This window comes from Aspergillus saccharolyticus (assembly GCF_003184585.1).
Source record: "Aspergillus saccharolyticus JOP 1030-1 unplaced genomic scaffold BP01scaffold_32, whole genome shotgun sequence".
Lineage (NCBI taxonomy): Eukaryota > Fungi > Ascomycota > Eurotiomycetes > Eurotiales > Aspergillaceae > Aspergillus > Aspergillus saccharolyticus.
Window position 1 is genome coordinate 32,578 of NW_020290642.1, and position 26,604 is coordinate 59,181.

The 26,604-nt window shown below is 54.3% G+C and overlaps 10 protein-coding genes across 10 annotated transcripts; 6 read left to right on the forward strand and 4 right to left on the reverse strand.

Moving 5' to 3' along the window:
- Positions 1–959: 959 nt before the first annotated feature.
- On the reverse strand, positions 960–4,087 carry BP01DRAFT_302748 (uncharacterized protein; the record flags this gene model as incomplete). Its single annotated transcript, XM_025572088.1, has 2 exons — positions 960–2,178; positions 2,226–4,087. Coding segments are annotated over 2 exons (3,081 nt in total), but the record flags the coding sequence as incomplete, so codon positions are not given.
- A 1,892-nt stretch (positions 4,088–5,979) lies between these two features.
- On the forward strand, positions 5,980–6,410 carry BP01DRAFT_359159 (uncharacterized protein). The gene is made up of 2 exons (XM_025575610.1): positions 5,980–6,173; positions 6,247–6,410. Exons 1-2 carry the CDS (start codon positions 5,989–5,991, stop codon positions 6,278–6,280), a joined length of 219 nt encoding a protein of 72 aa, XP_025428678.1. The 5' UTR covers positions 5,980–5,988; the 3' UTR covers positions 6,281–6,410.
- BP01DRAFT_127465 (uncharacterized protein) lies at positions 6,265–6,951 on the forward strand. Its single transcript, XM_025570451.1, has one exon. The coding sequence runs from the start codon at positions 6,352–6,354 to the stop codon at positions 6,718–6,720; it is 369 nt and encodes a 122-aa protein (XP_025428679.1). The 5' UTR covers positions 6,265–6,351; the 3' UTR covers positions 6,721–6,951.
- Positions 6,952–7,182: 231 nt separating this feature from the next.
- BP01DRAFT_263160 (uncharacterized protein) lies at positions 7,183–7,578 on the reverse strand (the record flags this gene model as incomplete). Its single annotated transcript, XM_025571325.1, has 1 exon — positions 7,183–7,578. A coding segment is annotated over one exon (396 nt), but the record flags the coding sequence as incomplete, so codon positions are not given.
- A 572-nt stretch (positions 7,579–8,150) lies between these two features.
- BP01DRAFT_359161 (TFIIH/NER complex ATPase/helicase subunit SSL2) lies at positions 8,151–11,237 on the forward strand. The gene is made up of 3 exons (XM_025575611.1): positions 8,151–8,502; positions 8,568–8,675; positions 8,780–11,237. Exons 1-3 carry the CDS (start codon positions 8,472–8,474, stop codon positions 11,104–11,106), a joined length of 2,466 nt encoding a protein of 821 aa, XP_025428681.1. The 5' UTR covers positions 8,151–8,471; the 3' UTR covers positions 11,107–11,237.
- A 1,126-nt stretch (positions 11,238–12,363) lies between these two features.
- On the forward strand, positions 12,364–14,052 carry BP01DRAFT_302682 (questin oxidase family protein; the record flags this gene model as incomplete). Its single annotated transcript, XM_025572085.1, has 5 exons — positions 12,364–12,574; positions 12,688–12,996; positions 13,049–13,408; positions 13,493–13,894; positions 13,955–14,052. The coding sequence occupies 5 exons, from the start codon at positions 12,364–12,366 to the stop codon at positions 14,050–14,052; spliced, it is 1,380 nt and encodes a 459-aa protein (XP_025428682.1).
- A 486-nt stretch (positions 14,053–14,538) lies between these two features.
- On the forward strand, positions 14,539–16,521 carry BP01DRAFT_375968 (uncharacterized protein; the record flags this gene model as incomplete). Its single annotated transcript, XM_025576921.1, has 2 exons — positions 14,539–14,580; positions 15,112–16,521. 2 exons carry the CDS (start codon positions 14,539–14,541, stop codon positions 16,519–16,521), a joined length of 1,452 nt encoding a protein of 483 aa, XP_025428683.1.
- Positions 16,522–17,117: 596 nt separating this feature from the next.
- On the reverse strand, positions 17,118–20,112 carry BP01DRAFT_359165 (glutamine-dependent NAD(+) synthetase). The gene is made up of 13 exons (XM_025575612.1): positions 20,029–20,112; positions 19,845–19,963; positions 19,660–19,771; positions 19,569–19,607; positions 19,440–19,498; positions 19,189–19,378; positions 19,019–19,136; positions 18,803–18,967; positions 18,340–18,752; positions 17,949–18,283; positions 17,901–17,904; positions 17,772–17,814; positions 17,118–17,696 (listed from the first exon to the last, which is right to left on the reverse strand). Exons 1-13 carry the CDS (start codon positions 20,055–20,057, stop codon positions 17,220–17,222), a joined length of 2,103 nt encoding a protein of 700 aa, XP_025428684.1. The 5' UTR covers positions 20,058–20,112; the 3' UTR covers positions 17,118–17,219.
- A 411-nt stretch (positions 20,113–20,523) lies between these two features.
- Positions 20,524–22,122, forward strand: BP01DRAFT_359167 (NAD(+) diphosphatase). Its single transcript, XM_025575613.1, has 2 exons — positions 20,524–20,606; positions 20,672–22,122. The coding sequence occupies exons 1-2, from the start codon at positions 20,561–20,563 to the stop codon at positions 21,979–21,981; spliced, it is 1,356 nt and encodes a 451-aa protein (XP_025428685.1). The 5' UTR covers positions 20,524–20,560; the 3' UTR covers positions 21,982–22,122.
- Positions 22,123–22,342: 220 nt separating this feature from the next.
- BP01DRAFT_302624 (uncharacterized protein) lies at positions 22,343–22,801 on the reverse strand (the record flags this gene model as incomplete). Its single annotated transcript, XM_025572082.1, has 1 exon — positions 22,343–22,801. One exon carries the CDS (start codon positions 22,799–22,801, stop codon positions 22,343–22,345), a length of 459 nt encoding a protein of 152 aa, XP_025428686.1.
- Positions 22,802–26,604: the final 3,803 nt, after the last annotated feature.

Below are 26,604 nucleotides of genomic sequence, written 5' to 3' on the forward strand. Positions count from 1 at the left end.
AGTCCTCGATCCCGACCTGCAGCCACTAACTTGTTTCTGATCTCATGAAGCTGCTTGCCCCCTTCCAGAGGAAGTGTGCCAGACATGATATCTACAAAGATCGACCGGCTCGCCACGAACAGATCACAAATAGAGTCCGTCAACATCGGCCAACCAAAACTGTGAGTATACCCGGCCGCTCCAGCTACGTAGAGCAGATATGAGAGATAACCGAGTTCAAAGTATTTGTGGCGATTGGTTGCGACTTGCTGCAAAGAGTCTAGAGTGCCCTGGCCTCGCATTAACTCTACCAGATTGATCGCTTTCCGAAGGCCCAGCACCTTCCGGACCTCGGATTCATATTTCGAAAATCGTTTCAGAAGTCCGGAGCATGCTTTCTCTTCCAGGTCGGTCTTCCAGAGCTTGTGGTCTCGCAATTGCACAGCCTGCGGTGTGTCTAACTCCTCCCTCAAATGGTCTATCACAATCAGGAGCATTTGAATCATGGCTTGACCGGAAGAAGTCAGGACACCAAGAACCCATGATTGAAGTAGTTGGAAGCTTTCTCTTGTCAACCGTACGCTTTCCAGCTGATGTACGCTGAGAGAAGAATAATCCCCAGCAACCACCCATTTGAAAGCGAGCAGGCTCAGCATAAGCCGATCCACAGTTGCGAGGTCCTCAGCAAATAGGGAGTATGACGGGGAGATTTCGCCGTTCGGTAGACGACCGTGTTTGACTGGCTGTTGGGGTTGAACAGCCAGCTCTGTTTCGCGTAATAGAGTAACTTCGCTCTCGAATTCGCTATGAAACATTTGAATCGCATGAGAGTCAGTCAGAAACTTGAGGTCTCCTCGAAGGATAATCTCCGACAATGAGTTTTCGACATATAATCTGGTGGATCGCCATTCGAATATCTGCTTCACCACTTCATCATGCTGGTAATCGGCTGCTATGGAGATTGGTGTTCGACCTGCTTGATTCCGCACTCGATAGTCGGCGCCTCGTTTATACAACACCTGCAATATGGAGGAATGTCCGCTGCGAGCTGCTAGCCAGAGGGGTGTGGCCTGGGTCCGAGACTTGCTATTGACGTCTATCCCCTTCACTTTGAGAAGGGTTTCCACGATAGCTAAGTGACCCTTCTCAGCCGCGTGATGTAGCGCCGTGTATCCTTCGAGGTCGGGCAAGTTGATTTCACAAACATTCAGCAAGCGTTGTACAATTGAAAGAAATCCGAATTTTGAGGCAAGATGAAGAGCTGGGAGATCTTCTCCAACAAGCGGAAGGTTGCATATCCTCGCGAGCTCCTGCTTATAACGCATGACAATGGACAGGAGAGGAATGTGTTGTGCCTTAACAGCCCAACCGAAGAGACCATGGAGAAAGGAGTGGCGTGAACGCCCTCCTGCCACCCAGGGATGAAAGTTCCAGGTTTCGTTGAAGGATGTTGCAAGGTGTGTGAACCTGTCCCAAACCGGAGATCTAGGCGTTATGTTGCTTGTCTGCAATGCCCAGTTGGAAACAGCGTAATTGAGAAACCTGTACTGTCCTCCCGGCGACTCTGTACGTATCGGACGAATCGGTAGTTTGACAGAAACCTTTTGAGATTTATGCGCACGAAAAAGAGAGGCTAGAGAGGACTTGAAGGCTTCACCTGCGAGCAAAGCTGGCATGACGAATGGTGAGCCTGTTGAGGAACGATCCTGTTCTTGCGACTTGACCTGCAAGCTGAAGTTCGAAAAAGAAAGATAAGCAACGCAAAATTCTCCGCATTCTAGTCGGCCGACAGCTTCACTAGTGGGATAATTCAAATCATGGTGGCCTTGGTCCAGAAGGAATGGTTTGACTGAGGAGTGTGCGAAGCGAACACAGTGATCAGTAGGGTCTAGAACCACAAGATTAGCACAGCTGCCAAGAACAAATTCATCTTGGGGAACTTTTTCATGATCCCAAAGAGTGTCATTGGTGTCAAATGCTACCGCTTCTTTCAATTCCTCGATGTGGAGAGGTCTGATAGCAAAACCGACCCATTTCAGAACCTTTAAAGCTCTGGGATCGGACGCCACTCGCCTAATGCAGAGTCTGTACGTCTCTTCCAGATCTCTAGGAAGCTGACTCAAAGCAGAGCGCAGCTCGGAATCTGTAAAGCATGTCGACCACAAGATCTCAAGAATGAGGTAAGGCCATAGAAACCCACTCGGGTCAGTCAACGAGCGTCAAACTGTAGGAGTATTCCAACCTACATTCCTGAGGCTTCAGTGATGAGTATGTGCTTGATCTCATTGAGCAAAGCACGGTTACTGGTAAGCTTCCGAAGCATAGATTTATCGTCGATACTGACGTTGATGTAGAATTCGATATCCTGCGTAACGTTTTCGAATGTTGAGATTCGAAGGGCCCATGGCATGAAGGTAGAGATGTTTACGTAGCCCGGTAGTTGATCCCGGCTCAACATGAATATCTTTGATCCATTGGGTGGTCTGACAGTACTGAAGGTTGCTTGGATTAGTAGCAGAATTTTTTGGCATTCGCTTTGTTCCAGCGCATCGAGTCCATCAAGCACGTAGACTGTGTTCGGCATGTATGAAAATAGATGACTGAAGATATCCTTCAGATCCTCATAGTCTGGTACAGTTCTATCTCCCCCGAAAAAGCGCTCCAATTCGCGAGCCACATTTGGTGGAAAGACGTGGCTCGACTCGTGTAAAAGGTGAGTCAACTGCCTTATATAACTAGAGAGAATATAGGAAGCCTGCAGCGAACCATAGTTCTCACTCTCACAGTAGAAGACCACCGTAGGACAGTGGCAACGAGTATCATCATGTGCGCGATACTTGATGGCCTCTACGGCAGTGGCCGCGATGATCGTCTTGCCTGAACCGATCTTACCCGAGCACCAGAGACTTGAATGGTCATCTCCCGTGAGCCACGATCTGAACAATGCATGGTTCAAGAACCATTCGATCGTTCCCGAAAGTCGCTTTTGAGCCAGTCTTCGATGAACCTTGTCATGATCATAGTCTGAGATCCGGTCGAGAAGCTGTCCGATGTCAACTTGCTGGTTTCGCTTTCTTATTTCGCCTGCAAAGCTTTCCGTACATGTCCGGACCTTGAGACCATATTGCGACAGCTCTGAAGTTATGTTAGATGGTGGTATGTCGCCCACTTGCTTTAGGTGAATCACGGAAAGAAGCTCCTTGGTATATGCTGCCGCTGTGGCAGCCGCATATTCCTGCCACTGCTTGCATTTATGGGAGTCTACGTAGTCGCAGATACCTCTGATTACCAAGCAAGGAAAAGTGTCCATCAAACCAGCTGCTTCCATCTCAAAGCAGAGAACACCAATCTCTTCAGCTAGTTGATCTCTGGTACGGGCATTTTTCATGACCTGATTTGCTGAGGCAATAAGCCCGTAGTGGACCATGGGGGTATCATCGCTTCGGCTGGGGCGAATCCTTCGTCTCTTCGTATCGCAATCTGCGCACGTACTATTAGAGTCACCATGATCATACTCGGACTCGAACAGAAGGTCATGCTCTGCACCCCGGTAGGTGAATTTGTCTTTCATTTTCGGGTACCTGCATATCATATCTGATAATATGGCAGGGATGTTGCTTGGCCTCACCATATGCTCTGCTTGCAATCTGGAGATTGCAGTCAAAAGCACTGACGGAGGCTTGTTGAGCATGCCGATTCTCTCAAAGCGGTTGCCGCTCAGAGACTTCCCATAATCGTACTGCACGATGCCACCATAGTCCCTCGTTGGCTTGCTGACCACCACATCGCCGAGTCGAATGTCGGCTTGCGATGGGACTCCACCTCCGATACCAACCATCAAGCCGAATCGTATCGATCTGAAGGTAAACAGGACCTGACTGGCGATGGTTGCGGCTGATACTGTGCCATAAACTCCGGCGGGTAGGCATGCGATGACAATATTATGCCCGTGTATGCTGCCAAAGATATAGCTGTTATTATCACTCGGGTCGATTGTCAGGTCCGGATGCCTTTCGTCGAGCATTGCGGCGGCGGCAGCCATCTCCAAGGGGAGCGCAGAGATCCACGCGATAGTATAATCATGATGATGATAATTGCCATTTACCATCGCCATTGTGGTAGCCTTGAGGAAGGCTTATCCTTGGAATAGACTGCGGTCTGTTGACTCGAGTGAGCACGCTTTACTGGCCATTTCAACACTGTCAATGCATCGACATGTTTCACTGGCTTTGAACTATGCTGGCAATGGTTGGTAATCGAGAAAAGTATTGCTGGGCTCGAGAGAGGTGTAGTCCACAGCGAAGCCCCTGTGTGTCATAATTGGCAGTATCAAATAGATCACTAAGAAGTGAAGTTGCTATTAAGATAAGTTGTTACATGAGATGAGTGCGGCTGAAGCAGGCGAGCCTGAGGGGCCAGCCCAATTAGGCTATGTGCCTGAGGTGTCAATTTGCAGCGCAATGCGGGGAAAGCTTGCTTAGTATTTATTGTAAGTGGGAGAATCAGTCTGTACCTTGAAGTGTCACGCGCACGTGTTTAAGAACTCGTCTCCCAGCCAAAGAATTGAGCAAACAAGATTATGTTCGCAAGTACCTAGTATCTTTTCACGTTTTGAGTATGCTTGATTGGGCTTTCAACCAGAAAAGTGTCCTTTGCACATTGCACAGCACTAACTACGTATGTACAAGATGCGGGCGAGAGCCACATGATGCGGGCGTGTTGTACATTCTCCAGTCCACCTCTGCATTATTCTGTCGTCATCAATCGAACCACTTACTGTTCCCTTCGGGTCTCTCTGTAACCTTGAATATGGATCAATCTCCCGTTTGGAGGCGTTAGGCAGTCATTGAAACTCAAAAGTAGGGAAAGTGTCGTGTCCGGATGGCCAACTCCCGCCATCAGACAAGCAGTGATCAGACCGCAATTGCCACGGGCCGGGCAGATCAAACCTCCGCGGTCACCGTCTCCCCTGGCCGGATCTTGCCTCGCCGGACCCCACAGCTGAAAGTCTGACTTTGCTGGATTGCGTCGGTTTCCTCTCCTCTCCTCTCCTCTTCTCCTCTCCTCTCAAAACCTCTTCGGCCGGGACTTGTTGATCATCTGCCCCTCTTTTGTGGATGGCGTGAGCATGGAAATTCGCATTCCTGCGCTGCACCCGCGCCTTGGTTGGGTCGACAGCAAGGTCCTCGTTAAGTATTCTACTGATGGATGTAGAGAGGGTTCAATCATTGCCAGCGCTGGAGTGAGTACCTTTTAAGACATCTGAATGCTTTGATTCGTCCCAGGCTGGGGCCAGAAGCACCCTGACCTAAATAGGGTACCTGCTTAGGGGGTTCTGACCTGCAGGAAGGAGTGATGGTGGCTTGACAATCACAAAAAAAAAAAATGCAGAGCGCACCGCAGATGACTCTCGACTTTCCACCAAGTGCCAACTGCCTATGCTGCAAGCCGATCGTCGTGTTTCGGCAGCTGCAGGAGCCATGGAGCCATGACGAGTCAGGACCGTTTTTCCGCGTGCGCGCTATTTCTTTTTCCCTGTGTACGGAGTAGATTCATACGGTTACGGAGTACCGGTAGAGACCTAATAATTAGTGACGGAGTGAGTGGGTGGGCCTCACTCTCTGACCCTCCCTCCTCTTGGACCCTCCCCGCAGCTCCTCCCGGAATATGCTCAAGGCTCATGCTCATGATCTGATCTCGGGACTTCTGGGTGACTCCTCTTGATCACCACATCTCCCCCAGGTATAAATACCTCAGGATTACCACCTTGCATGGAGGTTTGTGATTTTCACTTAAAGTTAGACTTGATTGATTTTGTTTTGTACTTCAATCCCAGTCCCCACTACCTGCTCTCTCCAGCGCATCCCGCCTTTCCACAAACTCGCTAGACCAGACACTATACACAACTTACCATCCCCATCCTCACCTCGAACTCGCCCTCAATCGCATCGCATTGCATCGCATCGATCCTACATACTAAGCCACCTGCTTCGCAATACCACCATCACAATGATTGCTATTCAAATCGCTCGCCCAACCATCCGCCATTTCTCTGTGCACCGTCCGCGGCCCGACACTCGCACCTCCCGCTTCATCACCAGCTCCTGTCTCTTCTCCGCCGTTGTTCTTCCTTTTGTACCTCCTGCGCTGGAGAGCTCTCGGGAAAAGAGCAAGGGCTATCCCAACCACAATAAGTGAGTCCCCTCTCTGGCGGTGTGTTACCTTTACCATTGCGACCTCGACTAATGGATGTGTACTTTCTATCAGGCCACACCCCCCACTCTGCTTCCACGCCCGCTAAAGCGGTTCTATCCGTTCGGAAATAAGCCCACGAGTGGGGCCATACTTGCATGCTGAGGGATCACCTCTTTCATGTTATCACGCCATCCTTCGATTTTCCCACACTGTCGGATTGCCGAAATTTTCGTCTCTTCTTGGCCTATTCCGGCGTATCGGTGCTGGCATACACTTTTTTTTCTTTTCTTTTTTTTTTCTGTTTTTTCCATCTTTCCAAACGACACATTTCGAGGAAATTGCATCAACGAAAACCCCACATGGATTTTCAGGGGGACGGGAGCTGTCTGGCATTTGGCTTACAACTTTAATAATTTCTTTTGTTGGCACCTGGTGAGATTCTTGCTTGAGGGGGAAACTCCAGGACTGGTTCCAGGACATGATGCCGTCAGGGCGATTTCATTTTCGTTTCCCCGCGGTCTCGCTTTCCTACCTACCGCTACTTGAGGTGGAATAACCTGGGTAGTGGGTAATGATGATTATGACTATGAGATAGCTGTTTACCAGAAGTTCAATCTGCTACCAAAAAATAGACGTCCCCGGCGCTAAACCGATGGAGATCCTAGATTTGATTCATCGATTCAGTCTGAAATCAGAAGTAAAGCCGATCAGGGTAACTCTGAATCTCGCATTCCCCGGATTTTCCCTAGATCCAAGGCATGAATAGATCAAGTAGGGCACGGGGAGTCAAAACTTCCCCACGAGCCAAGACATGCTACCTACTACCGAATGCAAGACACCCAGCCAACGCTCTTCTGGAGAGAGCATGCCTATACACAATCAGATTATGGTACAACGAAACATGTCACACTTTTTTGCCTCCAACCCGCATTCTTCCCTCAGCCCACCTTTCCTCTCGTTATATAGCCTGTCCTCCCTCTAACTCAACAGATACCTTCCTTCCCCCGCTCACAGCCGGTTCCCCTTAGGCGGCCGGAACGGCTGCGCGGCCTCGTACTTCCCCTTCTCCAGCACGCGGTCGGCCTCGGTCTCGGGCTCGTGGCGGGTCGCGGCCGGGTCGTGACTGGCCTCGGCGCTGGGCGAGGCGACATCGTCGGCGGCGTTCTGCGACCGGGCCAGCTGGGCAGCGCGCTTCCAACTCGGGTCTTCCGAGGCGGCGGCGACGACGGGGACGGGCACGGCGGGGTTGGTGAGCGAGGCGGTCGTCTGGCGTCGGTGTTCCGCTTCCATGGCAGCCAGCTGCGCTTTGCGTTTCATTTCGCTCTCGAACCGGGATTGGCGATCGGCGTTGATGGACTTTTTAGCAAAGTAGTAGGCTCCGCCGCCAGCTTTGGGGGGATTTGTTCGTGTTAGTATTTTTTTGGGTGAATGGATTTGTGGGTTGGGAATTGTGAGGAAGAGGGTCTGCTTACCGACGCAGAGGGTACCCCATCCGATCCTGTTGATCCAATTCGTGTTAGTTGGAGGCGCATAGTCTAGGGTCGGGGGGTATAGGTGTGTTGATGTGTGCGGTTGAAGTGGGCGAGGCGCGCTTTGTGTCATGGGCTGCACCTTACCAGGTGGATTTGATCTAGGTGTTGAGCAGAGGTAAAGGTCAGCGAGGTCTGAACCTTGAACACTATGAGAAACTCCCAGCACATACTGTGTTCATCTTGAAAATGCCTTGACCACTTCTTCCCGCGCAGTGTGTCAATTGCAAGGGATCTGAAGATAAGAAGAATTGAAGGTTGAAAGTGAGATCGTGAAACTACGTCAATCACTGCCGAAGGCCTTTCGGCCGAAGCGGTGACCAATCGCCGGCAGTGGATGGAAGGCTCAGGCTGAGCTGAGCAATCTCCATTGCTGCCTCAGGCTGAACAACTACTCTTATCCAGGCCGGGGCCTCGCCTCGCCTCGCCTCGCCTCTTCGGTCCGCAGTCCTCCATCCCGAGTCATTCTTTCATATCCTCCTCCTGCGCCTCCTCCTCCTCCTCGCTCTTTAATCTTCTGTCCCCTCTCCGACCACCGCTTTATATACCAGCAGTAACTTAGACAAAAGCTGGTAGGTGCTTTTTTTTGTCTGATCGGAATATGGTCATCCTCATTTGAACGGCTCACTAAAGGCGCCGGTAGCCTTGTCCGGAGCAATCGATACTTGAGACCTTCTTTCCGCCACCGCGCGGATCCGCTGCGCCAACCGTATAGAATCTATAGAGCTCATATAACCAGGAATCCTTTCCTGGAAGTTCTTGCACATCATGCCGCCGCTCAAACGCAAAGCTTTAGATAGTATGCATGCCCAGCTCCCCGCGCACGGCGGCGTTTCGTCAGAGCCTGTTATTCTAACTCTATAGGTGGTCGGTCTAGTCGAGCCTCGAAACGCGCCACTCCCGTGCCCGACATCAGTAGCGGCGATGAGTACTCAGACTATGAGGAGGACGTCAAGGAAGATAACCTGAAAGGTACGCGTAAGAGAGAAAGACGGGATATCAGACGGCGACGGTTGCGGAGACCGTTGCAGAAACGAAATCGTCACTGACAAAATACACCTTGGCGGTTGTCACAGATGTCGTGGAGAATTTCAACTTGGAGTCTTTCAGCAAAAAGGGCGACACCGCCATTCAGAGGCAGGACCCCAATTTCGGATACAAGGACTTCTCGTCCCTGGCATTGAAGCCGGACCATGCGAACCGACCCCTCTGGATCGATCCACTCAAAGGCACCATCACCCTGGAGAGTTTCTCCCCGCTCGCTCCCCAGGCCCAAGACTTCCTGACCACCATCGCCGAACCGCTCTCCCGGCCGACGCATCTGCACGAGTATCGGTTGACCGGAAACAGTCTATATGCTGCGGTGTCGGTCGGATTGCAGCCGCAGGATATCATCAACTTCCTCGATCGACTGTCGAAGACGCCGCTCCCCGAGACCATTAAGTCGTTCATTATCGATTTCACCAAGTCGTATGGCAAGATCAAGGTGGTGCTGAAACATAACCGGTTCTTCGTGGAAAGTACCGACCCGGCGATGCTGCAGATGCTGCTGCAAGATGAGGTGATCGGGCCGCAGCGCTTGCAAGGGTCGGAAGGCATCATTCAGCAGGCGGCGCCGAAGATGGGCGGCTTGGTTATCCCCGGTACCAAGGACGCTGCAGGCGTGAAGCAGACCACGGACCAGAAGCCGGCCGAGGAGACAGCAGCAGAGGCTCGACGCGAGGACGATATTCTTCTCGCTATCCGTGATGATGACGACGATGAGGAACAAGCGCAGGTGCACAGTTTTGAAATCCCCAACGAAGCTGTTGAACCTGTCAAGGCGCGCTGTCAGGCCATGGGCTGTCCGGCATTGGAAGAGTACGATTTTCGGAATGACGAGATCAACCCTACCCTCGATATCGACCTGAAACCCAATGCACGCATTCGAAGTTACCAGGAGAAGAGCTTGAGTAAGATGTTTGGTAATGGACGTGCCAAGAGTGGAATCATCGTCCTGCCCTGTGGTGCCGGTAAGACATTGGTGGGTATCACGGCAGCGTGCACGATCAAAAAGGGCACCATCATCCTGTGTACCAGTTCCATGTCCGTCGTGCAATGGAGAAACGAATTCCTGCGGTGGTCTAACATCGACCCGGGCGACATCGCCGTTTTTACCTCGGACAACAAGGAGAAATTCCGCCGATCGACCGGTATCATTGTTTCCACGTACTCCATGGTATCTCAGACGCGGGCGCGATCCCACGATGCGCAAAAGATGATGGACTGGATCCAGGGGCGCGAATGGGGGTTGATGATTCTTGACGAGGTGCACGTCGTCCCTGCATCCATGTTCCGGAAGGTCACATCCGCCATCGCTTGTCAGAGCAAGCTTGGATTGACGGCTACCCTACTGCGTGAGGATGACAAGATCAAGGATCTGAACTTCCTGATTGGGCCCAAGCTGTACGAAGCCAACTGGATGGAGCTGGCTGAGCAAGGGCACATTGCCAAGGTGCAATGCGCTGAAGTGTGGTGCCCGATGACAACCGAGTTCTATTCGGAGTACATGCGGGAGAAGTCTCGCAAAGCCGCTCTCCTCTACATCATGAACCCTCGCAAATTCCAGGCGTGTCAGTTCCTGATTGACTACCACGAGAAGCGCGGTGACAAGGTGATTGTCTTCTCGGACAACGTCTACGCTCTCGAGCGGTATGCGCTCAAGCTGAACAAGGCCTATATCTACGGGGGCACCCCCCAGAATGAGCGCATGCGGATTCTCGAGAATTTCCAACACAACGAGCAGGTCAATACGATCTTCCTGTCCAAGATTGGCGATACGTCTCTTGATCTGCCGGAAGCTACGTGCCTGATCCAGATTTCGTCGCATTATGGGTCGCGTCGTCAGGAGGCGCAACGGCTTGGCCGCATTCTCCGGGCCAAGCGTCGTAACGACGAGGGCTTCAACGCGTTCTTCTACTCGTTGGTGTCGAAAGACACGGACGAGATGTTCTATTCTTCGAAACGACAAGCCTTCCTGGTCGACCAGGGCTATGCCTTCAAGGTCATTACTCATCTGCAAGGTATCGAGAACCTGGAAGGGCTTGCCTACGCGACCCCCGCCGAGCGCCGCGAGTTGTTGCAGGAGGTGATGCTGCAGAACGAGACCTCTGCGGAAGTCGAACACGTCAACGACGACCTGTTCTCCGAGCGCTCGGGCGGCGCCCGGGCTCGCAAGGGGGCGGTCAAGCGCAGCGCTGCGACCCTCAGTGGGTTGGCGGGTGGCGAGGACATGGCCTACATCGAGTACAACAGGAGCCGGAATAAGCAGCTCAAGGATAAGGCGGGTCACCATCCGCTGTTCCGGAAGATGGAACGGGAGCGGTTGAAACGGAAGAAGGAACTGGAGGACTTTATGCGTTAGCTGTTCGAGTTTCCCGACTGCTATAGTCTGGCGATAGTTTCCTGGCAGAATGCAAGTTGAGATCATGACCAACATTTGGAAAGCATAAAAAGGTGTACACTGCCGGCGTAAGGTTCTAGCCACTCTTTCAATTGTGCAGTGCTTTGAACCCGGGTTTTCTACCAGTTTTTCTTCAACCTGCGTCAGGCTTTCTCCCCTCCGATCTACGCAGCGCGTTCCCCACTACGCTATCAGCCTGCTAGTAGTTACCGAGTACGGAGTAGTGAGGGTTCAATATGAAGAATCTAACCCCACCGGAGGGCAATCCAAGTATGGCTCGGACCCAATCTCAGCTTTCCTCCAGTAGTATGAAGATATCTGTGGGTAAATTTTCCTCACATACATACATAATTTCCTCAGCTATGTGATTCCCCATCATAGACTCACTTCCTTCCCCTTCTCTCCATACAACCACCTACTGCAACCCAGCATCTCCCACCCGTTGTACTGTAATCACTGTAATCACTGGAATCGGCATCGCTACCCCAAACCCGAACCCCGATCATTGTTTGTAAGCATCACTAATTCGACCCAGCTAGACGTTCACTTTCCATTGTCACCCCTCGTTTTCCGGGGGTCAGCTCGTTCGCCAAAAGGTAAGCTATGGCAAAACAAAGCTTTCTTATTGGGCACTGGGCGTTTACCCCGGCAAGATGACGTTTCCCCGACGGAAGCTCCGGTTCGCTTGAATTTGATTGAAGTTATTCTCCAAATATGACTAGTCACGAGTACTAGGTAGGTGGGGGATTATCATTTCCTCCGGTTTTATGCGCGTTAGACCGATCCGCTAGGCTTGCAGCTTACTTACTGTGCAGTACCTACCTACCTACCTACCCACCCCCCCAAGGCATTTATTTTTGGGCGCTGAGGTAAGAAGTGGTGGTGGCCGTCCAGACTCTGGGGATTTCTAATTCCAAGCACAGGGATTGGGAGGGGCGACTCGGAGGGGTCTAGATGGACCGGATGACTATTGCACGGATTGGGTGCTGGGGCGAGTTCGTGTATAAGTATCAGAGTCGAGTGGGGTTGTCTCTTTCACCCTTGCTGGTGTTGCGCAGGGAGTGCAGATCGGGAATTGGGAGTTCTTCATTGGTAACAAGGATACGGACGGAGAGTTCAACGCGACTATATACTAGCAGCACCAGATATCATACAACAAGCCGCAGCACAAAACCTCTTGCTCGGTTGGCGACAGATCGACTACGAATAGCTGCGACGATGGCTGCTACTGCTACTGCCCGGAGTGTTCATCTCGTTCCTGGGGAGCACACTGGGATCTTCTCCGTTCCTGCTGCTGCTGCTGCTGCTGCTGCAGACTCGAAGACTGCATCAGTGGGGATCACGGAGGCCTCGGCGCGCATGGCGAGTGAGGTCTTGCAGGAGGATCTGGAGAAGCACCATGTTATCTTTAACGAGTCTGGGTTTCATAGTATGTTCCTGTCCCCCCTATTCGAATTTAAGAACCCATCGTTCATCTTATCCTTGTGTCCGCTGTTACACGTTTGAATCACGCTTTGACACAATGCTAACCACCAAATCTAGATCACATCGTCCATCATATCTTGAGCATGTACGCCCTCGGTGCGTCGGCGGATGAGATCCGCGCGGCCTACGAGCGGGATAAAGCCTACCAACGCAAGGCAATCCCCGTCGACGAGGCGGTCGTGGCCTCGCTCTCGGATCCCAGCCGGTTCTTGGAGTTGTTGGGCAAGGGGAAGCAGTACTCCAATTTCCTGAGTTTCTTCCAGCGGGAGATTGAGCAGGTAGGGGTGGAGGGGGTGCTGAAGGAGTATCTGTTCAAGAATGGAGATGATCAAGTAGCCAAGGAGATGTTGGGGCGGTTGTTTGGGGGTCAGCTTCTCCCTCTCCCTCTATCTTTTGGGTTATGCTGACTGATGTGCAGGCCTCGTTCATCCTTTTATTCATTTCGGGTTCGGAATTGAGTTTGAACAACCGGCGATTGTCGCCGAGGCGTTGGCCCAGACCGCCGTGCATGAGGACTGGACGGGCCCCCGGTTCTTCTGGCCGGCCGAGGAGCGCGCGGGCGGGGTGGGTCACCGTGGGGAGAAGAGTATGTTGGAGATTCTAGAGGAGATGCGCCGGGACGAGAAGCTGGCGCGGTCGGCCCACTGGGAGGATGGGAATAAGATGCGCGATGGCGTGTTGGCCCGCGCGGGAGAGGAGATGCTCAAGTATGCGGCCGAGTATACGGTCTCGGCTGAACAATTGGAGGAGAAGGTCGCGGAGATGATCAATACGGTCGGTGAGTTATTTCGGGCCTGGTCTTGCTCACATCAGATGGATTCGATCAAGACGCTCAGACTGATTGCTCTGGTGCTGGCGATAGTGTACTATACTAGCGCCGCCCAACGCCCCTCCAAGCAGATCAAGTTCGATTTCTTCTTCCTCCACAGCCTCAATTCGTCCATCTTCTTCTCCAAGATCATCGCCCTTCCTTTCCTGGATACCAGAACCAAGCTGCGTCTGCTGGAATGGAAGGGCCGGCTGGACCTTATGCTCTACATCTCGCGCGGCACGCCGGACCTCTACCTCGACGAGCTCCGGACCTACCCAACCGCACATAGCTGGGAAGAGATCTTCGCCTACTGCACCCAGCAGGTGGAAGATGACGGCCACCTGGTGAAGCTGGTCCGTGCTCTAGCGAACGGGGAACGGGCGTGTCGTCCGTTCGAGAATCAGCACAAGTGGCCGATCACCGGGGATATGTGGCTGCGGATTGCCAATATGGGTAGGTCATTCTCTTCGCCGTTGCCATCTGACAGATTGGAGCTAACGGGATCCACTGTAGCCATGGACTCAACGTCCAACCTCGATCAAGCCATGTGGGTCCGATCCACCGGGTTTGACCAAGCCTGGCGCGAGTTCGAGGGACGAACCAAGCTATAGGAGAATGCGATGGTGTGTGTGTTGATTAGGGGTGGGGTATATTAAATTGTGAAGCGCATGCATTCGTGGTCATCGAGTCAATAATAAGTAGCAGTAGCAGCATCAACTGACTTGTTGAATCGCTTGTTGGGGAGAGCCTGGCACAAGTGGTGTCACGTGGCTTTGGTTCATCCAGCCACTCCAGCTTCTACAATTGAATAGTTTTCTTAACGAGTTTTCTTAACGCATGGGAGGTGGCCATCTTAGGCTACAGTCCGTCTTCACTAAATCGTCTTCGAGGTGTCCTTTCCAGTTGTCTCGGATCTTCGCCTGAAAATCAACCGGCAGTATCCATCCATCGTATGATATCCTTACTGGTGCCGATCATCTGATCCTCGCGGGGAACATTATTGGACGCTTAGCCGACGACGAGGATATCGCGATTTCTTCCAGAAACAACCCGACCGGTTCAAGCTGGAACTTCTGGGACTTGGCATGACCTCTACAATGGATCATTCGCCGCGGGCTGGACAAGGCGAGGCAGCTCGAGTAGGAACTGTCGCTGACTGGACCACTCGTCGTTCTTCATCATAAGCTACGAATTGATATCCCGGAACTGGGGTCAGTGTTATAGGCTGCACGCTGTGCTTGTTCAGTAAGAGTCAAGAGTTCTGCAGAATCACGGGATGGACGGTTGAGACGATCATAGGTTCGCGTTTGGAGGGAGGTTCTCCTGCAGGTTGCCAAGGGGGTGAAGGTCTGGGGTTATCTTTGTATGTGATAAAATCTACTACAGTATACGGAGTAGTAACGAAGAATATACTCTAGAAGATTGAAGAAGGATCCGCCGGGGGTCGAACCAAGTGGGGCGATCGCCCCAACAAATGCCTCGAGGCGCCCGCCCGCCTTCATTTTAAATCCCGTCCGCCATCCGCCCATTCGCCATTCTTCAGCTTTCACTCTCTCTTGCTCTTCTTCCTCGCAACCTTTGGCTTCCAACGCTTCAACCACTTCAACAATATGACTGGGGACGACAAGCAAAACTATCATCCAGACTCCTCCTCCTCCTCCAACCCCCAGAACTACCATCACCACCACCATCATTATCACGGCTGGCCCGAAGATGACAACCCGTTCGTCGCCATCCGCCGCTTCGCCGACGAACACATCTCCTCTGTGCTGCAGTCCGTGACTGGCCTCCCTTCCTCCTTCACGCCTCCCTCTGAGCGCTGGTCCATTATCGATGATGATGTCCATTATCGCCAGCGAGCGGCGCAAGACGGCAAAGACAGCAACAGCACCAGCAGCAACAATAACTTGGAAGATCCAACCCACACCTCCCAAGCTCGGAATCCCAGCGACGGGAGTTACAACAATAGCGCCCACCATCACCACCACTTCCATCCGCGCAATTACCGCAGCGACCCCGACTTTTTCTCCAATTCCTTCTTCGATCGATTCTGGCTCGATGACCACTTCCCTTCGCGGGTTTTCCAACCTTTCCACCGTCCGATCTTCCACAACCTCGTCAGCGACGCCTCCCCCGCCTGGCCCGTACCCTACCTCATGTTCAGCCCCTACTCGCCCCTCCACCTGGAACGCCAGGCCCAGTACCGTCACGCCCATCGCGACCGCGGCGTGTTCTCGTCCCTGATGTCTACACTGAGTCTCGCCTCGGAGGAAGAAGGAGACTCAGATCCCACCGAGCCGCGGTGGCGCGAGGCGTTTGAGGATCTCCTGCGGTTGGAGAACGGGAAGCCCATGCTGGAGCGGGACGACAAGGCAGTAGTGGCCAGGGAGTCCGGCCAAGATTGGTTGCAGGGATTGGTGAAGAGGGGTAGTCTGGGCGATCGGTGGAAGTTTGTCTCGGCGGGCACGGACAATCAGCCGTGGTCGACCATTACCTTCGATAGCTCCGACCTGCGAGACGCATTGAAGGCGCAGTCGACCGACGCAGAAGGCTTCGCTCAGAGTGAGACGGACATTCTCACGGATCAGGATCTGTACGACCGGTTCCTGGACGACCTTCAAGCCCGGGAGCGGGAATTCGCCCGCGAGGTTCACGAGAGTCCCGTGCTGCGCTTCTTGCTCGATGACCGTCGCCGCTTGAGCGAGTGGCCGTTGCGTATCATGCGCGATGAAGATGGCGACTTCTATCCACCGCAGCAGCGACAGGCCCCGGGCGCCGAGTCCGCCCTTCCGCAGACTGAAGACCCGGCCGTGTCCTCGGAGACCCCTTCCGCTTCCCTTGAATCAACTACAGTCAACAAACCGTACGTAATCTCCACCCAAACCCGAACCGAACGCATCCGCCTCTCCGACGGCTCCATCCAAACCAAGACCGTCCGCACCCAGCGCTTCTCTGACGGTCGCGAAGAAACCAACGAGTCGGTCGACGTTGTGAAACCTCGGCCGATGGTCCAGGGCGAGCAGAATCAACCCTCGGATGAATCCGGCCAGAACAAGGATGGCTGGTTCTGGAAGGGATAATCAGAATGAATGAATCATTTCTGCAGCCTTGATCCTTTCTTGGGTTCCGTTTGTACAAGTGCATTATTCCCAATCTTTTTTTTTTCTTTTTGTCACAGTCTTAGCGTCCTTATTCTTTTTGTACTATTATACTATCATGGCACATTCTTTATCCTTCATCTCGGCAGTTGGCGGGTGGGGATGTGAATGAGTGTCGGCTCAAAAATGTTGATCATGAATGAGTTTTCTTTCTTCCTCTTGTCTTCTGAAGAAGTTCTTTTTCTTTTCTTTTTTTTTTTCTTGAAAATCATGACACCCTTGAATGGAACAAGGTTGTGTTTCACAATATGGTGTGTGCTGATGCTATGCTTCAGATAATTCTTGCTGCAAAGCGTGTCAACCCTGTATTGACCAGATCCCGTCTTCCCATTTCTTATGACATGTAGATGAAAAGCAACGCATCTAGTCTCACATATCATCTTAGTAGTCAGTACGTCTACACCTCGCTGCTCAAGCAGCAAAATACAAGGTCCCACGCCCATGTATCAAAAACAAATCAATCCGCCTTGACGCTCTTCTTCTGCGCCTTGCCCGTCGTCCACCCCTTTTCTTCCCAGTACTTGACGCTCTCCTCCATTTTCTTATATGCCCATGTGAAAGGGGGATCTATACGTACGATCAATCATCAGCCCCGATCCCAGTCATCATCACAACCCACATTAGGGCCGAAAGAAAGAAGGGGCAACGGGCAACGGGCAACGGGCAAGGGGCAACGTACAAAGAAACTGCCGCAAATCATGCCGATTATCCTCCGGCGAGTAGCCCTCGGCGTGGTAACTCGGCGTGAGCACGGTCATCTTGTGCCGATTGATGCTGTAGGTGTAGAAGAAATGGCGGGTCTTCTCATACACCTCGCGCGGGCTGAGCTCGTGGCCCCAGACGTGCAGCAGGCGCTCGTACATGGACCACGGCCCCAGCTTGGCCACCTTGCGCAGCTGGCCGAACACCGACAGCTCGGCGTAGGTGACTCCCATGTCGGCCTCGTCCGACTGCACGTAGGTCTGCGTGATGGGCTCCAGCTCGGCGGTGGGCGTGGCGTGCAGAAACTCGTGCAGGATCGGAAGCGAAAAGGCCGTTTGCGCCCAGTGGATGAATTTCTTGAGGTCGACTTTGCTGATCGAGCCGATGGGGTTGAGCTGTGCGTGTGTGGGGGTTTGTTTAGAGATTGATGAATACAGAATCAAAGAAAAAAAAAAAAGGATGGGACGTACATCTGCGCTGCTTGCGTCGTATTTGGTGAGGTAACCCCGCAGACTGGTCATGTTTTGTTAGTGATTGATCGCACTGGGAAAGCAATACGTCCCGGGAATCTTGTGATACACACCATTCTGTCTCACATCCATTAGCCTCACCTGTCAACAGAGACAAAAAGCAGAGAAAAAACGTACCGTCCACATTGGATGATCCCAGCACAAGCAGTCCCCCACCGCCCGGCCGCTGGCGGACAGTCGGAAGCATCTGCGCAAACAAATACGCAAGAACCATTCGCAGGCGGGCCTGGATGTTCTGCAAAGCCTGGTTCTCCGCGAAACTGCCTCCATGCACCTTGAACTTGGGTTGGAAGTTGGTCACCACCGTAAACAGATTCGTGATGGCCGTCACGACGGTGTCAAAGTTGAAGTCGATGTGGTAGGAGCCGATGTCCGTGGCGAGGGTCTTGGCCCGCTCCCGGGTCTCCTTGCTGGAGTTTTGCGTTCCCATGTAGTTGGTGTGGAAGATGCGGCTGGAGGACGGAATTAACGTCTTTTGTTCGCGGGGAAATGAGAAAACATCACTTACTTGCAGACTTCCTGGCTGGTGGACGGTAGCCAGGCAGATCCCTCAGGCTCGGCGCACAGACGTCGCACGTCCTTGATCACCTGCTCATTGCCCTGCTGCACGGCTTTGACAACCTCTCGGCACATGGAATGCACAATGATCGCAGTCGCACAGCTGTCAATGCCGCCGCTCAGGGGCACAAAGTATCCTGCTGCACCGCTTCTGCGCAGGTAGTCCCACAGCCAGCAGGCTGGACCAAGGGCGATCTCTTCCTCCGGCGCATGGTATCGTGGTTCGAGGATCTCCGACGGGGCAAGCCCGGGATCTGCCTCCTCGCCGGTACGCGACAACCTGAAATCCAGATCAAGACGGACAAAAGGCGTTTGTCTGCTGGCCTGCAAGCTACGACTCACGCTGGAACGGTAGGTCCGAACCTGCGGGGTCAGCATCCTGGTAGCATGAGAGCAGCGAACAGAACAAATACCTCTTCGATGTCAACAGTGGCAGTGACAACTTCGACGTCGTTCAGCGAGAATTGGGACCCTTGGGCCACGATGTTTCCGTTGACGACAATCATCGCGCAACCATCGTAGTACAGGCGATCCCCGTCACAGCCTTGCTGGTTGGCATACAGGTAAATCCCTCCGCTCTGCCTGCCCATTAGCATACCGGGGACGCCCAATCTGCGTGTTTATCCTACCAACTTGGTGGCCTGCGTGATCAGGTTGATCCGAGTATCGAGCTTCCGGAGTTCGTGGTGACTTCCGGACGAGTTCGAGATAATCTCCACACCAGCCAGACCATAGGGAATATGGGGTCTTCAGACATCAGCAACAACCCGTGTGACCCAGCAAGGAGGATAAGTCATACCCATTGGGAGTGAACAGCTCTTCGCAGGTCTCCAACCCCAGACACGTATCTCGGGTGCTAATGACCGCATCACCAAACGGTACCTTGTACTGGCCCGTGATCTTGCCAACAATCTGCTCGAGGTAGTAGTCCTCAATCTCCCGAGGACGCTGCCACGGCGTAAAATGTCTCATCTCACGGTAGTTTCCATCTGCATATCACACACGTCAGCGATCGGCCTGGAGCCGCGCGGCAGCTTCCGGGTGTCCCACCATTGGCCAGCCACATCTTGGGCCGGATCAAAATAATCTTCCGGTTGAAGAAGATCACACTAGGGCTGTCAGAATCCTAGGGTCTCTCCCCTTGGGGGGGGGGGGATCTGGAGGGCGCAGGAAGCTTACCGGCAGTTGTACCGCACGTTGCGGTGACGGACGGGCATTCTACCATCTGGTCAGCCGCCCGTCGCACCAACCACAAGAGTCTCAAACTCACCCCACGTCCACCACAATGTCCTGACAGTCAGGATGGTCGATGATCTTGGCGAGCATCTCCCAGGAGTGCAGGAACGTATCGCCCTCGATAAACGCATCCAAGCAGCCATATCCTGATCATCTCCAATCAGCGGACAGACCCAAGCCCAAGCGACGGAAGTCTCTCGCGTAGGTGGGTTACTATACCAGTAATCTCCAGCTCGGGGCCGACTCGCAGGGTCGCTCCCGCCGCCTTGGCCTGGCGAATACTCTCGATGATGCGCTCACAATTGCCCTCGAAATCGAGAGCCCATTGGTTGAGCGAGCTGCGTGGACGAACCATCAGCCATGATGCGCACGAACCCCACAGCAGTAAGAATAGGAGGCGTACCATGTTGCAAGAGTTACCAGATGCCCCATTGTTGAACAGCGACTGGCAATTGGACCGATTGGAGGGGATGAGATTGACGACAGGTTGTAGTGGAATCAACTCGATAAGTAAGAGTTGGAGAATCCCCGGTTGGGTCAACTTGATGCCAGGTCACGTGTGTGGGGTGTTCCCAGAGATGCCCCTCAGTGTATCGGTAATACCACATTACATTCCAAACCCACTTCTCTTGCTGCCGGGAAACCTCGTATCAATCTTACCAGAGACGTAAATCCTCGGCTTGGAAGCCCGCTGATTAATCCATCGTTATCGGAGAAGAGGAAAGAAGAAGAAGAACAAATGCCTCCCATTTTCCTCTTTTTTTTGGAGCCACAAGCTTCAATTCCCATGCTCTCTAAAGTCTGGAATTTTTCTTTTCTTTGTGCTCTTTGGCTAGATTAATGAACCTCATCACCACGAGAACTCACTACCACAATCCACAATGACCAGCAGTGCCTCCCTCATCCCCAACCCCGCGCATATACAAGCCGAGACGATGCTTGCCCGCCAATTCGGACGAGAAACCGTCAACTACTTCTCCAGTGAGTGACTGGACTGGGGGGGGGGGGGACCTGATTCCCTGTCCTGCCACTAACACTACTTCCAGGCTCCCCCTTGAACCGCCTCTCTTTCTTGCGCTCCGACCACCCCTTCCTGTCCGCCGCCCTGAAGCACCCCTCCACCCGTTTCGTCATTCTGAAAGACCTCGCCCCGCTCACCAAAGCCCCCGCCGAGCCCTACTACGCGCGCTACGACGAGATCCGCACCCTCGTGCCAGACACCATCTACGACAAATCCGAGGAGGAGATCCTCAAGGCGTACGACTCGCGCAAGACCGTCGCCGCGCCCATCTTTTTGGGGTTGGACGAGTCCGCGTCGTCGTCGTCGCAGCAACCACCAAATGGCGGGGAGGACGGCGAGGGCCGGCTTGCCTGGAAGAACTACGCCGGCCGGCCGTACTTTGCTCTGGACATCACGCCTCGAGGCTCGGAGGAGCAGCAGACGCTGTCGAAGAAGGTGATGGAGGAGTTGGAGGCCAAGGGGTTGAAGTTTCTGCAGGCGCGGGTGGTGATGAGTTTCCCCGCTAATGAGGGTATGTCACTCCCCTCTCTTCCCTTGCCTCTTTTTCTTTCGTTTCCCCGGATGGAAAAACCCCTGGTTCGCGTTATCCAGCGGATGGCTGACTTTTTGTTTCGACTCCCGAGTGTAGCGGCCATCTACGCCCAAGCCCGCGCGCTGATCGACTGGAACACGCGCAACACCTTCTGCGGCACCTGCGGCCACCGCACGATTGCGGTGCACTCGGGGACGAAGCGCGCGTGTCCGCCCACGGACCAGGCCCGCGTGGCCGAGGGCCTGCCGGCGGAGCGGCCGGCGTGCAACACGCGCACAACCATCTCCAACCTCTCCTTCCCGCGGACCGATCCCACCATCATCGTGGCCGTCATCTCCGCCGACGCCCGGCGCATCCTGCTCGGCCGGTCCAAGCGGTTCCCGCCCAACTGGTACTCCACGCTGGCCGGGTTCATCGAGCCCGCCGAGTCGGTCGAGGACGCCGTCCGCCGCGAAGTCTGGGAGGAGGCGGGCGTCACCCTGTCGCGCGTCGTCATCCACTCCTCCCAGCCCTGGCCCTACCCGGCCAACCTGATGATCGGCGCCATCGCCCAGGTCAGCGACGTCGAGCACGAGAAGATCAACCTGGAACATGATCCCGAGCTGGAGGATGCCAAGTGGTTCGACGTCGCCGAGGTGGAGGAGGCCCTCCAGAACGGGGTGAGCGCGCTGGAGGGGGGGCCTGGCCCCGATTACAAAGAGGGAGGGCTGCGGTTGCCGCCACCCACGGCCATTGCCAACCAGCTCATCCGAGCCGCCATCAGCATCGACCTTCTCGGCGGGGATAAGAGTTCCAAGATGTAGATGATGACTAGAATTTCTTGCCAAGACCATGTGTGCCTAGATTCTTCTTCTTTCTGGGTCCGGGGTTTGTTTCCCATGTTGTGTGGTTTTTGGGGTGTTTTTTTTCTAGAAGCGAAATGTTGTCTGAGTCTATATATACAAGGTAGTAAGTAACATTTCATTCACCCCCGAGGCGTGTGGCACACCGAGTATGATGTCGGAATGTCGCGTAAGTATGTTACTGTATGTCTCACACTGCCCATTGAGCAGGCGTCCCGACGGATAGCCCAGAAACGGAGTCCGCTGCTCCTCCAAGCTTCCCCCTCAGATATCATCGCTGTCCCCTGTGGAAAAAGACGCTTTAGTCAAGAAGGGACTAGGGCTAACTGAGAGGGTTGGCGTACACAGTACCATCGCGCAGTTCATGGATACTATCCCGACTCGTGGGCGAGCCCACCTCGGCGTAGCGCCGGCCATCGCGCAGCTCGTGGATCGTGATGCGACGGTGCGACTTCCTGCGCCGCGAGGAGCCGCCGCGGGGGTTGTTCGCAGCCGTCGAGACCGAGCCTGAGGCTTCTCGCGGCTCGCCGTCCCCCGTCGCCTCGGAGTGGACGCTCCCTGCATCGCTGGGCGGGGTGGTGCCGCGGCTCTCGCGCTCGATCGACGTCTGCAGCTGATGGTCCGCGACCATCGCCATCCCGGTCTCCTGGAACCATTGGCGCAGATCCGTGGCGTAGGTCTGTTCTTCGGCGCCGTATTCGACCGGCGGGCCCGCGATCTGGGCCTCGGCGGCGGTGGCGCTGAACACGACCCAGGCGCTGGTGTCGACGCTGGCGAGCATCATGGCGTGGTTGAAGCTCTTGACCTGGAAGTCCCGGAGGAGAATCGCGTCGCCTTCGGTGACGGTCGGGAGGGCGGTCTTGTTCGGCCGGAAGATCTGGGCGTAGAGCACGGTGCCCGCCAACGACGGGTCGGTCAGCCCCAGGGTCAAGATGTAGTCTTTTCGGCCGGACGAGGCCCGAATCACGGGTCGGAGGTCGGCCACAGTGGAGATCGTATCGACGAGCCCCCTGAAGTGGTCGACCAGGGTGGCGAGCGGGGCGAAGTAGGATAGTTTGCTCCGGAGGCCCGGGTAGTTGCGGTTCATGGCCAGGATGCGAGGGGTGTCTCCCCGGACCAGCATGACTTCATCTTCGCTGTGCGTGGCAGGGTGGTCGGTATCTTCGCCGACGTGGCCACCTTCGCCTGGCTCAGACTCTCGGTGTGAGGGTGCGGAGGCATAGCTTTCGGCTTCCGAGCCTTCACCGACGGAGACAAAGTCCTCGCTCTCAACCTCCTGCATATCTGCATCAACCTGTGTAGGCTCCGGAGTAGGGAGTTTCTCCTCGTCGGCGGTGGTGGTCATGGCGGGGAGCTTGTCCGCACTCAGTAGCTGCGAAGGAGGCTCTGGGGTGATGAGCTGGTGGCCCAGTTGGAATTCCGGGCTTGGGCGACTCAGATCAGTGGAAACAGGCACACTTTCTGAGGCACCGTCAAGCTTCAGGCCTGCGTCAGCTGGCGGCTGGTCTGCCAACGCTGCCTCCTCGTCTCCTGTGGGCGCCACTGACTCGACCGGACTGTGTTGCAATTCAGCAGTGGTGAATTCCGCCGAGAAATGAGCTGACTCGAGGAGTGCAGGGTCAATTGGGAATTCGGCGGCATGCGACAACGGACCGGTACTGTGATCGATATGCTCGAAATTAGGTGCGCTTGACGAGAAGTACTCCAGAGTCTCATAACCAGGACCATGGATTCGTGTCGTCGCCTGGATTTCTTGGATGCCACTGGGGGGACTGCCTTCATGCTCATCCATGTGCACGTCGTAATCCTGCACAGGCGCAGATTCTGCTTCCTGGTCCAGGTTGTGCAGTTGGACAGCCTGATCTGCCTGTTCTGCAACGCGCCCCTGGTCGTACGTTTCCTCCCGCTGAACAACCTCAGCCTCACTGGCTTGTCTTCGCTCAGCCTCGGGTTCTCCTGTCTCGGTCTGTGGTGGCTCGATGCTTTCCTCGGCAACGCTTTCTTCACGGTGCTGTTCATCATTCTTCGCCCGCTCGTCCACCATTCCTCCAACAGTTGCGTCTTCTGATTCTGATTGGACTTCTGCCGTGTCCTCGCGCACAGCAAGCTGCTCACCCGCCTGCTGTTCATGGCTTGCTTCGGATCCTCGTCCAATGATTTCGTCGGGATCCGACCAGTCGTCGGCCTCCGATACGACATCTCCTTCAGCATAGTCGTCCTCATAATCCACAGCATCGATGATGTCTTGATCTTCATCCTCGTCATAGACCGCTTCCGCATCTTCGTCTATGACTTCAGAGTCCGACTCCTCATCAGCCGAGGATGCTGATCGTTCAGATGTCCATGGCTGAGCAGCTGTTGGTCTTGAGTGGTCCACGGGCTCCGGCGGTGGAGGAGCAGGTTCGTCCTCGCTGTCGCTGTCCAGAACGATGATCTCCGGGGAGTTCCTCTTCATTGGAGGCGCTTCATTCCTGACCTGCTCTTGATCGGACTCGGATTCCATCTGGTCATCATACCCTTCGGCATCCTCGTCGTCATACATGTCCTCTTCGTGTAGGCCATCTTCGTCCTCGTCGACTTCTTCCAAGTCCCCTTCCTCGGACATATCTTCCTCGTAATCTTCGGGTTCATCGTCGTAGGCGTAGTGGCCTGTAGCTGCCTCCTCGTCTTCGAGATTCTCCGCATTCGATTCTACCTCGTCATCAGAGGCCATCGGAGCATCAGTCCTTGACTCGACTCTGGATTTAGCTGTGTCTGCTGCATCTTGTTCCATATCGTCGATCGAGTCTGCTGAGCGGGGTTCAGAGTCTTGACTAGCAAGCTCGTCGTCATGCTCCTCGCTCTCCAAACCCTCGTCGCTCGCCTGCTCTGCTTCGGAATAGTCTTCGTCCTCCTCAGAGATGGGGTGTGTCTCCACTCGGCTGGCCTCTTTTTCGCTCTCGGGCGTCTCTTGACTACCTTCTGTCTCTCTCTGTTCCGATCGCCGCGGTTCTTCATCTCTCATCTCCACATCGGATTCTCTCTCGCGTGAAGCAGCAATAAAAGATGACTCCGAGTCTTCTTCCATCACGGTTTCCCTGAAGGTTGAGTGATCCAAATCCTCCTCCAGGCTCTCAGAGGCAGGGCTGGGCTCATCTATTTCATTACTAACAGCATCGATAACGATTCCAGGGGAACCTTCTGATGGCTCCTGAGCTTGACCATCCATAGAGTCGAGTTCGGTGCCCCGTCCCACCCCACTTGCTACTTGCGAAAGTTCTGGCGTAAAGTCTGACCCAGGAGCCGTTAGCTGAGCCGGTTCCGATGTGACTGAAACCGATTCAAAGTACCCATGCGGGCTATTGGATGAGCTAATCAGTGGCGAGGGGATGGGAAGACCTGGGGAAGGAATCGGATCCAGCCGCGGAGTGTCTGTAGGAAGATGACCAGCAAGACCCGAAATAGTTTGATGCATATAGCGCGAGAACTCCTGTGGTTGGAAGCGTTGTGGCCGGAGGAATTGCGCATCCGACTTGGGTTCGGACTTCTCCGGGAAATCGTCTCCATGGGTTCCGTGCGCATCTGGGGTTTGCTCCGCACCTGTTATTGCGCTTGCCGACTCTTGTTCGTCCGGGGGAGCGGGAGACAACGTATTGGTCTTGTTTGATTGAGGCGACGCAGGTTTTGTCGAATCTTGCGGGGAAACGTTCGTCTCCGGGGCAGCCTCTTCGAATTCAGCCGCCGCTTCGTTAAGCCAAGCCTCGTCGTCAAACATCGCCGTCCAATCTCCAGGTATCTCTAGATCCTCCGGACTGGCGGGCTCGTCGACGAGTCGCCAGTCGTTGCGCATACTGAACCTCGGCCGTTTTCGTCCCTTTCCCGGGATGAAACCATCTTCCTCCGCGAAGGAATCCAAGGCCGGGTTCAACGTCGAGCCCGCCACATGATCTCCGACATATGTCCTTGATGAGCCGAGAAAGGCAGGCGATTTCCAGGTGGCCGAATCGAGACCGCGGAGGTGAGCCACGCCGGTTGGTTCGGGTGTGGTCGGTGTAGGAGTGGTTTTTTCGGCGGAGCGCCGGGGAGAGGTTGGGGGATCAATCTTGACGGTCGACAGATGCTTATCTGAGCGCCATACCTGGAATGCAATGAGCCACTTCCCCTTCACACGTATCATATCTTCCGGCCTGTGGGAATCACTCACCTCGACTAGAACCGTGCTCTCGAAATACACATCCCACGCAACGCTTTTGCCCGGGGTCAAGACGTTCGGGTCATTCTCCTCCAACCTGGATCCGGCCAAGCTGAGATACACACTGTCGCCAATTCCGACCTGTGTCTTTGCGACCTCTTCCGCGACGGGACCATGAAAGACCACTCTGACTTGCCCGCCAGACCGCCGAAGCCGAAAGTCAGGCTCCGCCAACAGCAAACTGATTGACCGTGTCGACGAGGAGAAGGGCCAGAGTAGGGCTACCACGCCGCGTATCGAGGTTTCCGAAAGGCCTTCGAGTGTGGGGGCGAGCTGCGCAATGGGGACCGTGTTCGACTGAAGGAGTTGGGACGCCGGGGGTTGAGCTTGATCGTGGGCGTCCATCGTTGCGA

Bases quoted from the DNA above. Each gene is read 5' to 3' on its own strand.
- BP01DRAFT_359159 (XM_025575610.1), top strand. From the start codon at position 5,989: ATGATTGCTATTCAAATCGCTCGCCCAACCATCCGCCATTTCTCTGTG. The intron at 6,174-6,246 runs GTGAGTCCCCTC...ACTTTCTATCAG, and splicing joins GGCTATCCCAACCACAATAA to GCCACACCCCCCACTCTGCT.
- BP01DRAFT_127465 (XM_025570451.1), top strand. From the start codon at position 6,352: ATGTTATCACGCCATCCTTCGATTTTCCCACACTGTCGGATTGCCGAA.
- BP01DRAFT_359161 (XM_025575611.1), top strand. From the start codon at position 8,472: ATGCCGCCGCTCAAACGCAAAGCTTTAGATA. The intron at 8,503-8,567 runs GTATGCATGCCC...CTAACTCTATAG, and splicing joins CAAACGCAAAGCTTTAGATA to GTGGTCGGTCTAGTCGAGCC. The intron at 8,676-8,779 runs GTACGCGTAAGA...CGGTTGTCACAG, and splicing joins CAAGGAAGATAACCTGAAAG to ATGTCGTGGAGAATTTCAAC.
- BP01DRAFT_359165 (XM_025575612.1), bottom strand. From the start codon at position 20,057: ATGGGGCATCTGGTAACTCTTGCAACATG. The intron at 19,964-20,028 runs GTACGCCTCCTA...TCGTCCACGCAG, and splicing joins CTGGTAACTCTTGCAACATG to CTCGCTCAACCAATGGGCTC. The intron at 19,137-19,188 runs GTATGACTTATC...TGATGTCTGAAG, and splicing joins GAGCTGTTCACTCCCAATGG to ACCCCATATTCCCTATGGTC.
- BP01DRAFT_359167 (XM_025575613.1), top strand. From the start codon at position 20,561: ATGCTTGCCCGCCAATTCGGACGAGAAACCGTCAACTACTTCTCCA. The intron at 20,607-20,671 runs GTGAGTGACTGG...CACTACTTCCAG, and splicing joins AACCGTCAACTACTTCTCCA to GCTCCCCCTTGAACCGCCTC.